This window comes from Crocuta crocuta, unplaced genomic scaffold (genome assembly GCF_008692635.1).
Source record: "Crocuta crocuta isolate KB4526 unplaced genomic scaffold, BGI_CrCroc_1.0 scaffold72, whole genome shotgun sequence".
NCBI classification, from domain to species: Eukaryota; Metazoa; Chordata; class Mammalia; order Carnivora; family Hyaenidae; genus Crocuta; species Crocuta crocuta.
Genome location: NW_027529427.1, coordinates 9,861,057 through 9,875,620, shown reverse-complemented (window position 1 = coordinate 9,875,620; position 14,564 = coordinate 9,861,057). Strand labels below are relative to the sequence as shown.

The 14,564-nt window shown below is 39.5% G+C and overlaps 1 protein-coding gene across 1 annotated transcript in view; it reads right to left on the bottom strand.

The window, feature by feature from the left end:
• Positions 1-14,564, bottom strand: part of USP18 (ubiquitin specific peptidase 18) — a 48,164-nt gene that overhangs the window by 29,447 nt on the left and 4,153 nt on the right. The window contains exons 2-3 of the mRNA XM_077759030.1: positions 2,333-2,592; positions 1,126-1,222 (exon numbers count right to left, since the gene is read on the bottom strand). Of these exons, the coding sequence (XP_077615156.1) occupies positions 1,126-1,222; positions 2,333-2,592 (357 nt within the window). The remainder of the gene's footprint in view (positions 1-1,125; positions 1,223-2,332; positions 2,593-14,564) is intronic.

Here is a 14,564-nt window from a genome sequence, read left to right as displayed (position 1 = left end):
TAGTGTCCACTGACTGATGAATGGATAAATAAGATACGGTATACATACAGGATGGAATATTACTCAGCCAGAAAAAACAATTAAATCTTGCCATTTGCAACAACATGGATGGAGCTAGAGAGAATTATGCTAAGTAAAAATAAGTCCGTCAAAGATAAATACCGTATGATTTTACTCATATGTGGTATTTAACAAACAAAATGAGCAATCACAGGGGAAAAAAAGAAAGAGAAGGGAAACTAAGAAACACTTTTAACTATATAGAACAAACTGATGGTTAACGGATGGGAGGTGGGGAGCGAGGAATGGGTGAAACAAGTGATGGGGATTTGTGATGAGCACAGGGTATCATATGGAAATGTTGAATCACTATACTGTATACCTGAAACTAACATTACACTGTAATGTTAGTAACTAGAATTTAAATAAAAACTTTAAAAAAAGAGTCTAAGAAAAAGAGAACACCTTACTAAAAAACTAATTATAGGGGGCCTGGGGTGGCTCAGTTGGTTAAGTGCCCAACACTCGATTTTGGCTCAGGTCATGATCTTGTAAGTTTGAGCCTCGCATTGGGCTCTACACTGCTTGGGATTCTCTCTCTCCCGCACCCCCCCCCACATCCTGTTTATTCTCTCTGTCAAAATTAATTAATTAATTAGTAAATAAACATTTTTTAAAAGAATGTGTGATAAAGTATATACATGTGTAAATATATATACACACATATATACACTTGGTGTGTGTGTATGTTCTGAGAGAGATTAATGGAGAGACTCAAAGACCTACTCATTGATTTACCTCTCCTCTGAATTTGGTCTAGTCCCAACACTGTTTTAACCAAATCAGTGGCTGTCAATCCTGGCTGTACTTTAAAGTCACCTGGGGAGTCTAATGCCTAAGCCCTGCCCTAGACCATCTGAAACCAAGTATCTGGTGGTGGGAACAGGTAATTATATTTCTTTTTAATCATCTTAGGTAATTATAGTGTGCAGTCTAGATTGTGCAGAACAAGTTCTTTTCTCTGGCAATTTTCAAAAGACGACTTAAAAGTTCAAGTCATTGTGAAAAACTGAGTATTTGAAAATGTAAAATACACTTGCTTATTAGCCTGAATAATCATCTTACCTCTTCAATATCTTGGTGAAGTCCACATTCATAATTAATATCTGAATCAATGAGTTAAGGCAGCAGGTCTGTCCAATGTTGTGTAAACCAACTGGGCCTATATAGGAAAGAGGGAAAAAAAGTACTGAGGACAAGGGCAAGCTATGGGATTGAACAAAAATCAAATGTTTTTCTAAGATATACTAAGGACATGAAATCCTGAAAAATACTCTCAGATATACAAAGACTTCACTAAGGAGCATCCAAACAAATTGGAGAGGAGAGATAAAGCATTGGACTCTGAAAAGCAAAACAACAGTAAAACTTTTAATAAAAAAAAAAGAGAGAGCTGTCACAAGAAAGAGTATTACTCGATGTCACATGAGTAGTACAAGCAATTGTTATAAGAGCAAAGGCAAAGAAAGAAACATTATAGAAAGCATAAATGAGAACATTATGAGTTTCTCCCACTCAAGTTGTTCCTTACAGAGTTAAGTCAGAATGGAGCTCAGACCTATGGAGCTCAGAGCTAAGAATAATTTCTTAGCTAGTCTAGTTCAGACTCCAGTGGAAAGTCTTCTGCTCAGTCCCCATCATGTGGTTGAAGGAAATCAGAAAAAAAGCCCTGGGGGAGATTCACTAACCTAGGCCCATCCCAAGAAGCTGGAAGCCAAAAGGAATTTATGAAGATAAGAAAAACAAAAGATAGCACTTTTCTAATGTACTAGCAACCAACCTCTCCTATCCCAACCCAACGTGGGCTCAGCAGATTGCACAGGTGAGTAATTTAAGAGGGAGGAAATACCACTAATCTCAGACTTCCTGGGGAAAAGGCTTTTGTCTATATGAGATAGGGCGTTAAGATTAAAAAAAAAAAAAAAATCCAGGGACAGCAAGTAATCACAGATTTCAGCTCCTGAATCAGCAGAAGCACCTTGCCTCAAGACATGCTAGCACAAAGGTATAACAGGAAAGGCAGGAACTAATGTTGGCTGCTACTATATGCCAAGCATTAGTTTGAAGCAGTTTCCACAGATTATCCATATGTCCCTTCCAACAACCTTATGCACTCAGTAGTATGATTACTCCCACTTTAATAGATGCAGAAATGAAGGCACAAGAAATCAGGAGTCATTAACCACAAAGCTTTACTGCTTCAGAGTACAGTAGGTGAGCAAAGCCATTTCTATGCAGTGAAAAAGAGAAAAAATATGAGAGAGATAATGACCACGAGGGCAGTCCCAGGCACTAAGGTGCTCCCTTGGCTGCTCCTTCTTCCTCTTCATATTGTTCTCTTCCTTCTTCTCAATGAGTTCTGCCGAGAGATGATGAAACTCAGCCAGGATGCACTGGCAAATTTCCTCAGGAATCCCAACGCCTGACCCTTTAGTGATCACTCCAAAATTCCCAGGCAATGTGCTGTCTGGCCTGTCTTCAGGACAGCACACTTCCAAGAAGAGCTCCAATGAGTCAGCGTTGGTGGGAGCTCTGTGAAAACACACCGCAGGCAGGTAAGAGAAGAGGGAAAGCATATTAATGTGATCAGTTCTTAATCCAAACAGCAAGTCTTAGAGGGAAAGAAATGTTTGGCTTATCAAGTTCTAGGGCTACAAATGACAACTAGACTAGACAATCCTTGCTTTTGTTCCCCACATTTCCATTTTTTCTTCTTCAGAGCAGATTGCCATATTCTCTTTCCCCCAGGTTCTCTATTCTGGAAAAGAGCACAACATTCACCAAGGGGGTCCAGACCAGAAACCTGGGTATTTCCTTGCTCCTTACCTCCAGCCCAAACAATTCTACCACCTGAAGGCTGCTCATAAGCACTCTTCTTGCTATCCATACCCTTGACTTCCTGGGAAGCCTGTCCTGGCTCCTCTGACAGGCCTACGTGTTGTCTAGGTGTCCACGCACTTTGTACTCAGGGCTATTCAAATAATTGGTTCATTATGTTCTATTGTGGGGAATTGCTATCTCTCCACTTGTACTCTATGTGGTGCACCACTCAGACTCCTCCTACAGGAGAGATACCATTTCTCAGGCTGAGGGGAGCACTAATTGACAGCTCCCTAATGAGTCCCTGTCCATCAATACTGCAAGAAGAAATTTATCCCTATCCAGTGACTGGATAATAGGGAGTATAAAAGCCTTACCACCTTGCCTCATGATGAAATAGCTCTTAAGAGTCATCCAGCCCCAGAGCTCCCCTTAAGAGCAATTGAGTCCTTTGTTGCAACTATTTAGCAGCTCAACTCTTCCCTCACCTCCCCCGGATGTTGTTTCCAATGGTACTCCCCAGGAAACCTCCCACATGCACATCTCAGAGTTTTAGCATCTGACCTGAGACCCTAAACTGTGAACATCTAGAAGTCAGAGAGTGTGTATTTTCAACTGCTTCCCTTTCACTTTGCACAGGACACAGTGGGCATTCGATAAATAACCACTGAATGAATGAATGAATGAATGAATGGGGACTTGCAGGGAACAAAGAAATGTTTTCAAATAGCTAAAAGGATATCATGTGGAAGAGACATAATTAGATTTAACTAGATTTCTTGTCTTTGGGGTATGGGGGTGGAAGAGATCAAACTACCTAATGTGTGAAAACTACAAAGAAACAGACTTTCAAAATAAATAAGAACTTTCTCACAGCCAGCAAGCCAATTCCAGCAGCAGTAATTTGTCCCTCATATAAATATTTAAGCAGAGGCTAGTCTAGCCCTTGAAAGAAACAGAGTGTAGAAAGGAATTGAACAGTGGGTAGAGTGTGAGCTCTCTTGTTTCCTTCCAAATATGAAGCCTGTGATTCCTTCTACTAAATATTAATGTTAATTCAGGTGGAAGCATTCAAATGTGTCCCACCGAATTATGTGTTCTGGACAATTAACATGGCATAAGGAATAAGAAATCACTGCTGTTTCTGGAGACAAAAGACTCCTTATACATACACTAATTCTCATCAAGGGAAAAGATATATATTAATATTTTTATAATAATTTTTAATACCATTATTTTTCAAATAATGCTAACATGACAAATATTTATAAAATGCAGAAATGTAAGACAAAGAAAATATAAACCACTCATAATCCCAGGACCTAGGGATAACCACTATCTGGTATGTATCAATCTTCTTTCTCATATATTTTTGATATGGTTGATATTTTACATTTTTCTCATTTCACATCATAACAAGAATTTTCCCAAGCTCTCTATAAATACTTTCTTTGAAAGTTTTTAATTAATTAATTTATTTTTGAGGGGGAGAGAGAGAGTGAGAGAGAGCATGAATGGGAGGGGCAGAGAGACAGACAGAATCCCAAGCAGGCTCTGCAGCATGGAGCCCAATGCGAGGCTTGAACTCATGAACCATAAGATCATTACCTAGCAGAAACCAAGAGTCAAATGCTTAACCAACTGAGCCACCCAGGCACCCATTTTTATAAATACTTTTTGACGACTAATAACAGCAATAAAACATTGTTAAGTATTCTGGCTGTTTTTTCATTTTTTTACAATTGTAACAAATACTACAGTGAACACTTTTTAGGCATACACCTTTTCTCTACCTTTTTGATGTTTCTCATGCAAACATGTGTTTCATGTTCCAGGGACACAATAAAACTCAGCTATAAATGAGATCATATTAACCACATAACCCAAATTCCCCCTAGTCTTTTACTTTCTCCTGACAACACAGACTTCAGCCACCTATAAATGCTCCCCAAGCATATTTTAGAATCTCAAGAAGAGTCTCTCACATGTTTGGAATAAGGTGACAACCACTGTACCCTGACTCTACCCACACCAGAGTCTCCACTGAGTATCTCCAGGACACTGCTGGATGAAACAATCAATCAAGGTTTCCTCCTACCTCCAAGTTGGGGCTTGATATGGAAATGTGATACATGGTCATCTCCTCCCACTGCCTTGTGCCCTTCGATTTCATCGTTCCTTCTACAAGGGTTTTAACTTCTGCCTGCAGCTACTCTCTGTTCAGGGTTCTCAATCCTATGCCCAGGTCTGAGCTGAGGAGCACAGACTACACTGTCTTCACTATGTCTCCCTGCTCTCCACTCAGAGGCATATATGCAAGATTTTCTCAGTTATTCTTGTTCCCCTGTCCCCACGCAAATAAATCGGTGGTCTTCTAAGTATCTGACCATCAGAAACAACCAAACATAAAATCAAGGTTTAGGACAGATTTTTAGACAAGGTCAAAGTGTAGAGTGTTTAAGGTTCTTAATATATGTCGCCAAATGCCTTGCACCAGTTTATACTTAGGCAGTGGTCTATGAGAAGCCCATCAGGATTCAGTGGTTAAATAAAATAACCTAAGTTAATTTATGATCACAAGGACAGATTTTCATGGAAAAAAAGCTAGTTGGGAATTGGGTTTATTAAAGAAGAAAGGGTATGGTTTGATATAAGGGGCATCTTGAGGCAAGGTAGGTAATATGAAAAAAGGTCGGTGGTTATGGGAGGAGAATGTGGAGAAAAGTGTACAAAGGATTATATAAGCAGATTTGCATAGGTGAATCTAAACTAGGACTGGAATAAAGCATAAAAGTTCCAAAATTTTAATTGTTATAAAATTAACTGGTCACTAATAGTCAGGGAAATGCAAATCATGACTGCAATGAGATACCACTTTATACTATTCAATTGGCAGCAATTAATAATTCTGATGGAACCAAGTGTTACGAAGAAGGTACATAAATAGGATCGTTTATACACTACCAGAGGAGGGGTGTAAAATGGTATAATCACTTGAGAAAACAATCTGGCATCATCTTATAAAGTTAAACATCCACTTAACCTCAACCCAAAAATTCCGAAAGAAATTCTTACATGTCCCTGGAGACATATACAAGAATGTTCACAGCAGCACTGTTTATAACAGCAAAAACACAGGGAAAAAAATCCAAGCACTCAACCCAATGGACAGAAGAATGGGTGCATAAGCTGTAACCAATGTATACAATGAAATAATATTCATCAGCTGCATATGAACAAACTATAGCACATGTTACAATATGGTGATTCTTAGAAACAATGTTGAGTCCATGAGAGACTCTTGAATGCTGAGAACAAACTGAGGGCTGATGGGTGGGGAAGAGGAGAAGCGGGGTGATGGGCATGAAGGAGGGCACTTGTTGGGATAAGCACTGGGTGTTATATGGAAAACAACTTGACAAACTATTTTTTAAAAAAAGAAACAATGTTTAATCAAAATATATTCAAACTCAAGGAAAATGGAACATTATGTTGTTTAGGCATCAATACATATGTGTGTAATGAAAACCACAAGGATCAGGTGATGACCTCTGATTCAGAGGCAGAGGGATGAGACAAGTGGAGAGCATGCTACTATGTTATTGTACTATAGTAATAGTCTAGTTTGGGGATGAAGGGGTTTCTTAAGTGTTTTATTATTAATTAGTTAAGTAATTATTTGAAACTTGGAGTCAAGGGTAATGGTCTAAGGAAAACATAGTCTAACACAGGCCTAAAAAAATTTATTCTTAGGGTGCTGGTTGGCTCAGTTGTGCAGCATCCAACATCGGATCAGGTGGTAATCTCATGGTTGGTAGGTTCCAGCCCCAAAATGGACTTCGAGCTGATAGCATGAAGCCTGCTTCAGATTCTGTGTCTTCCTCTCTCTCTGCTCTTCACCTGTTAGTGCCCCCCAACACCTCTCTCTCTTTTTCTCTCAAACTTAAATAAACATTTAAAAAATTTTGTATCATTCTCTCTGCACAGAGCTCATGCCACAGCTCAAGCAGGTAAGGCAGAACTACCACAATTGATGACAATCTGAATTGCTGACAAATCACTCTGTGGATTTTCCCCCAACAACACTCAGTTTTAATTGACTGGAATGAGGAGTCTTTAAAGGCAGAAGTGCTCTTAGTGTCTTTTCTTCTAGTAGAAAAAAGTTAGAAAGTCCAACTAAGCTTGGGTATGCAAGCACTGTCCCCTAATGGAATATATGAAGAATATCCAGATAAAATGAGCTGAAGACAGACTGCCAGGCAGTGTACCAAATATAAAAATGAGCACACATTAGACAATAAATAATAAAAGACATAATGTGAAAACCCTACATTTAGCATATAAATTCCTATTTATTGCTATTTATTTTATTTATGAAAGTGGCACTGTATCCAGAAGAATTCTAAACACTACATGAAGACTTAAATTTTTCAGAAGAGGTAGAAAAGCCCCAAAGTGTGGTTTCAATGTCATTAGTCAGCCAAGATCTCCTCTTTGACTTCAACTCTGGCCTCAGCCTTTGAAAGTCCAATTAATAAAACACTCACTTCAGTGGCATTTCTGGTGCCCTTGGACTTGTACATGATCAAGTGATCACTTTGGTAACCACCATATGTAATCAGTGTAACAAAACAGGAGGTTATTTGGATTAGCTGTTAATATCTCAATATGCAATTGCAAATACTATACACATAATTGAGGGTAGAAAATCATATACTTTATATGTTGAGATGTAAGAACATAAATTTTACTGCAAAGATAAGATGCTGCAATAATGGATGGTCTGGGCCATTACTTTTATGTATAAAACTATTATTTTGTTTAACACAGTGCTGGAAGTCCTAGCATCAACAATCAGACTACAAAAGGAAATAAAAGGCATCAGAATTGGCAACGAAGAAGTCAAACTTTCACTTTTCACAGAAGACATGATATTCTACATAGAAAACCGGACAAACTCCACCTACTAGAACTGATCCATGAATTCAGCAAAGTTGCAGGGTACAAAATCAATGTACAGAAATCAGTTGCATTTTTATACATCAACAATGAAGCAACAGAAAGAGAAATCAAGAAACGGATCCCATTCACAATTGCACACACACACACACACACACACACACAACCCATAAAATACCTAGGAATAAACCTAACCAAAGATATAAGAGATCTGTATGATGAAAACTATAGAATATTTATGAAGGAAACTGAAGAAGACACAAAGACATGGGAAAACATCCCATGCTCATGGATTGGAAGAATAAATATAGTTAAAATGTCATTACTACCCAAAGCAATCTAAACTTTGCAATCCCAATCAAAATTGCACAGCATTCTTCTCAAAACTAGAACTATCCTAAAATTCGTATGGAGCCACAAAAGACCCTGAATAGCCAAAGTAATATTGAAGAAGAAAAGCAAAACGGGAGGCATCACCATCCCAGACTTTAGCCTCTATTACAAAGCTGTAATCATCAAGACACTGTGGTTATTGGCACAAAAACAGACACATAGACCAATGGAACAGAATTGAGAACTCAGAAGTGGACTAATCTTTGACAAAGCAGGAGAGTATCCAATGTAAAAAGGACAGCCTCTTTAACAGGTGGGACTAGGAGAACTGGACAAAGCATGCAGAAGAATGAAACTAGATCATTTCTCACACCATACACAAACAAACTCAAAATAGTTAAAGGACCTGAATGTGAGACAGAAAACCATTAAAACCCTAGAAGAGAAAGCAGGAAAAAAACCTCCTTGAACTCAACCACAGCAATTTCTTACTTGACACATCCCTTAAAGGCAACGGAATCAAGAGCAAAAATGAACTACTGGGACCTCATCAAGATTAAAAGCTTCTGCACGGNAGAGGCAGGGTCTGCTGCTGGGAAACAGAAAAACCTCCGCTCGGAGCATAGAAGGACGGTGCATGCCAAATCCCCGCGCGTGAAATCATCCCGGAGCAGCTGTGCTTGAGCCAACTCGACCCGGAGCGGCTACGGGCTCCCCAGCACCGCTCCTTTGTTCCTTTGTATTCCCAGCGTGGCTGGATTCCTGGAGGAGCCGTGCGCGGACCTCCGCGCTCCGAGCTGGTTGGAACTTTAGAGGGAAGGCGAAGGGCTTAAAACTGGGAGATTTGCCGAGTTCATGTTTCGGTTGACGAGACACAGAGGGACCTGATCTCCCTCTCTTCAGTGGGCCAGACGCGCCCTGCAGGCAAGCCCCTGCCCATGCTCACCAACCCGACCTGGAGAAATGGGAGCAGCGGCTTCTGGCTCCACCAAGGCTCCAGGGCTAGGCAAGATGCTTGGAATTGCCCTGAGGTGATTGCCTGCCAGGTTCTGGTGGCCGTGGTTTCAGTCAGGCGCCGGACTGCACTTGGAAACTAGCTGGCCTGGGTTAAAGACTGCGACCCACCCGGTATGGGAGTTTACACACCCAAAAAAGCGAGTTGCAGTCCTTGGTTCAAGAAGGGACTGGTGCACCGCCACTCTCCTCCCCATAACCGCTAAGGCAGAACTCCCGCCTGATGCACTGGATCACACCACGCCCATCCCTGCTAGAATGCAGCACTCCTCTTTTTTTTTTTNCCGTTTCTCCACATCCTCACCAGCATCTAGAGTCCTCTGATATGCTCATTTTAGGCACTGTGATTGGTGTGAGGTGGTATTTCAGTGTGGTTTTGATGTGTATTTCCCTGATGAGGAGGGATGCTGAGCATCGTTTCATGTGTCTGCTGGCGAAATAAGCTGGGCAGAAAAGGACAAAAACTTTTATTTTAAAATCTTAAAAAAGGAAAAGAAATTGAAAATAAATACTTATATTAAAGAGAATAAATTTGNCTTTAAGAATTGTATTTAGAGACACCTGCCTGGGTGGCTCAGTCGGTTAAGCGTCTGACTCTTGATTTCATCTCTGGTCACAATATCACAGTTCATGAGATGAAGCCCCACATAGTTGGGCTCTATGCTGGCAGTATGGAGCTTGCTTGGGATTCACTCTCCCCCTCTCTCTCTACCACTCTCCTGCTCATGTTCATGCTCACTCTCTTTCTCTCTCAAAATAAATACATAAACTTTAAAAAACTGTATTTAAGCTTTAATTATTCACAATGCCCTAAGCCTTTCAAGAAAAAAATCCTATTTGCAAATTCTTCACATCTTGTAAAGATGAATTAAAAGCAGAATGTCAGCTTTACAACCTCAAATTATCATGAGGAGAAAAACTCCAAATATATATACTAAAAAATCAATAATAAATCATCCCTCAATCCAGGTATAATCAAAAAATATTTTAAAATCTTTTAAAAGTTTAGAGAAAAACAAGGTACCCAAAACACAGTTTGTTCTCACTAGTCAAACTTCAAAAACCACATACTACATAAACTGGATCAAGCACTACAGCTCTTTGTAACGTTTGGTCTATTAATGAAAGCTAAAGACTGTTATCCAAATGACTGCTTAAATCATCACTCAATTCAATAATTGGAAATGAAACTTTTAAGAATTGTCCAAACTATTAATTTTAGGGACATTGCTCTGGAAAATATGCTCCTAAAAATAATTTTCCTGAATTATATTCTGCTGGGTGCACACACACACACACTCACACACACATGACCAGTGATAATTTTAAATGTGCCACTTCTATATCATGTACATCAGGTATTTATCTGAACAAGCAGAAAAAACTAGAATGTCTTTTAAATTTAAAAGCATGGTGGATGGGGCGCCTGGGTGGCTTAGTCGGTTGAGCGTCCGACTTTCGCTTAGGTCATGATCTCGCGGTTCGTGGGTTCGAGCCCCGCATCGGGCTCTGTGCTGACTGCCAGCTCAGGGCCTGGAGCCTGTTTCAGTCTGTGACTCCCTCTCTCTCTGACCCTCCCCTGTTCATGCTGTCTCTCTCTCTCTCCTAGAAATAAATAAAACATTTAAAAAAATAAATAAATAAAAGCATGGTGGATTGATGGTGAATTCAGCCAGGATTCTCTCCTTGCAAATCTGACTGAAGAGATTTACAGACTGGAAAAAACAAGTTTTAAAAATGTTGATGCCATCAACAGTGAAACAAACATGGTGAAGGCTATGAATGGTTTAGGAATCACATACACACTCAGGACTGGCTTCCTGGGTGTGCAAACTGTAGCTGCAGAGAACTGTGCTCAACAGAGCCCAGGCTTGGTTTCATGCTTGCCTGTTACATACTGGAAATTCTTAATATGTTTAACAAGGAGCCCCACATTTTTATTTTACCATAGGACCCACAAATTAGAAGCCTGTCCTGCATACAGCATTTTGTTCATATACTTCAGTATGTGTTCAGAAAGTAATCACAGCACAGAAGAATGTAACAAAAATCCTTGGCCAAAGAAGAGAGACAGCAGGGCAGTTTCATGGCTCTTCATCAGTCAGTTTGGAATTGTCCTGTTGGGTACTCACATAACATGTTCAAACACTATGGAATGACAGACATTAAGTGCCTAGAAGGCTACTCTACACGCAAAAAAAGCCTTAATACTATAGTTTGCAGAACTTAGTGCCTGCAGTTTGTTCACTGGAACCTACTAAAGTAACCAAAGTTAAAGTCATCTTGAGAATTCAAATATTTCTCATGTGATACCTGCTGTAAGATCCTCCTGACCTTCAATTCCAATGAAGATGCTAAAATTGATGTGCATTTAAGTAGAGGTGAGGGGCAGATGGACTCAACTGTAACCAAATACTGATTTTAACACTCAGCCCTTTAGTGTTCTGCCAAAGAGTGCCAAAAAGTAGGCAGATGCTGTCATGACTACAAAAACACAAACTTGAGTAAAATTTCTTCTGAATGTATAGTAATTTTCAATGTGTTTTCTCAACTAGTGGATACTAAAAGTGCAACTGTTATTTTGAGTGGGGGTGCGTCCTAATTTTTTGTTTTGTTCTACTAAAACATTGGGAACCACTGATCTTATGTTTTGCTACTTAGAAAAGCAGATCTTTGGAACAGCAGCATCAGCATCACCTGGAAGTCTGTTTAAAAGAATATTAGGCCCCAATGCAGACCTACTGAATTGGAATCAGCATTTGGACAGGATTCTTGGCTATCTATATACACATTAAAGTTTGAGAAGATGGTCTAGACAACAAATACTAAAGAAGCTTAGGATGTCAAGTGTTGATCAGTGACATACAGGTTTCAATGCAGGACAACAACCTTCAATTAGTTTCATGAAGATTGTCCTCGGTGTTAGTTTCCCTAAAGGTTCGTGATTTCCTGGTTGCTTTATTTGCATTTAAGCAATTCATCAGTGAAAACCTCATGTTGCGTATTTGTAGAGCTACAGAAGATAGAAAGCTTTTGGTCCAGGTCTAGCAGCACCAATCACCTTTCCATATTTACCCCACTGCACAAGCATTCCACATTCTGCCACTGGGAGTAAACACTGCTACAGCCAGCCTGAACACAAATTTGGCAACATGTATCACTATCTCAACAATAATCATAGTGAACGTCTGTCATTTCTGCCAGACCACTTCCCCTCCTTTGGGTAGCAGAATCACCTTTTCATTTCAAAAGTGATCTCCATTTTCATAATCTGATGATTGGGTAGAACTCATCCCAACTTCTCATACCCACTCCCTGGCTCAAATAACCCAGGTCTGACCACATAGTGTCCCTGGTGGCTGTTTTAAGCAATGATCATGTGACCCAATCAGAGCTGATCATAAACTTGTTAGATGGCACTTTAAGCTGTAAACCAGACCACCCTTCTACCACAGAAAGGAAATGCAGGGGCAACTGGGTGGCTCAGTGAGTTAAGCCTCTGACTTTGGCTCAGGTCATGATCTCCCAGTTCATGAGTTTGAGCCTCGCATCGGGCCCTGTGCTAGAGCCTGCTTCGGGTTCTGTGTCTCCCTCTCTCTTTGCCTCTCCCCCATTTGTGCTCTGCCTGTCTCTCAAAAATAAATAAACATTAAAAAAAAAAGAAAACCATCAGCCAAAGAAGAGCTAGTGACAGGAAACAGAACCAAGAGATGGGAAAGACACTGAGACAGAATCCTGAGGCCAATAGCTTAAGACCTGGATCCAACCAAGCCTCAAGCTGCCTGCTCACCAAACTTCTCCACTCAAGGTCTCCTCTGCTGTTTTTAAAATTAGTTTGAAATGGTTTCCTGTCACTTGTAGCTGAAAGAGTACCAATTCATACTGATTAAGAAACTAATCAATGGGTGAGATAGGTGATGGGGATTAAGGAGTGCACTTGTGAGGAGCACTGTGTAATATATGGAATTGTTGAATCACTATATCATATGGCTGAAATTAATATAACACTGTATGTTAACTATACTGGAATTAAACTAAAAGTTTGGGGCACCTGGGTGGCTTGGTAGTTTGAGCATCCAACTTTGGCTTAAGCCATAATCTCACAGTTCATGAGTTTGAGCCCCACATCATGCTTGCTACTGTCGTCCCAGAGCCTGCTTTGGAACTGCTGTCCCCTTCTCTCTGGCCCTCCTCTGCTCATGTGCTCTATCTCAAAAATAAAGAAAACATAAAAAATTTAATAAAAAAGAAGGAAATAATCAGAGATACACACAAAGATCTATATAAGAGATTCATTTTATGGCCTATTTTCTTTATGTTTCACAAAAAAGTAAAGTGAAATACTGATGAGGAAAAGTGCAGTATTTAGGAGATTCTGGTGAAATCATTCCATTACCATTTTGTTTATTCTTTTTAAATATCTTTTTGTTTCTCCTTAATTAATACTAGATGATTTCTCAGGGTGCCTGGGTAGCCCAGTTAGTTGAGCTTTAGACTCTTGATCTGGCTCAGGTCATGATCTCAAGGTTGGTGGGATTGAGTCCCATGTGGGGCTCCATGCTATTAGCATGGAATTCTCTCTCCTCTCTCTCTGCCCCTCCCGCATTCACTCATGCATGCTCTCTCTCTCAAAATAAATAAATAAACATTTCAAAAAAACAAAACCACTATTTAATTTCTCAAGTGGAATTTTTTGCTGTTGGCAACTGCCAAAAAAAGAAAGGGAGTTTTCTTTTTTAAAAAAATGTTTAAATGTTTTATTTATTTTTGAGAGAGAGAGAGTATGTACAGGGGAGGGGCAAAGAGAGAGACACACACAGAATCCAAAGTAGCCTGACGTGAGGCTCAAACCCACAAACCATGAGATCATGACCCGAGCCAAAGTTGGTCGCTTAACCAACTGAGCCACCCAGGTGCCCCAGAAAGGAAGCTTTCAAATTCAGGAGTTGCAGCACTATTTATAATGGCCAAAAAAAAAAAAAAAGGAAATGCAACAATAAGAATTAAGTAAATTATGACCCACTCATAAAATGAAGTACTATAAAAATCATCTTAAACTAATAGAGATGGGGCAATGACTATAACATTTCACTGAATAAAAAAGGAATTATAAAAATATCANAAGGTATGAACCCAATTTTTAAAAAATATGTATTAACTACAGAAAGAGAGAGAGAGGGGGGGAGAAAGGAAAGACTGGGGTGAAATATACCAAAAAGTCATTAAAAAGTAACTCTCATTGGTGGAATTACAAATCATTTTTTTTTATAAATTATTTCTCTTAGCTTTCAAACTTCTTGTTATTAGTTAATATGTAATTTTAAAATAAGTAATAATTTATTTGGAGGATAGATTTCATTTCTCTTAAAGGAACTCTG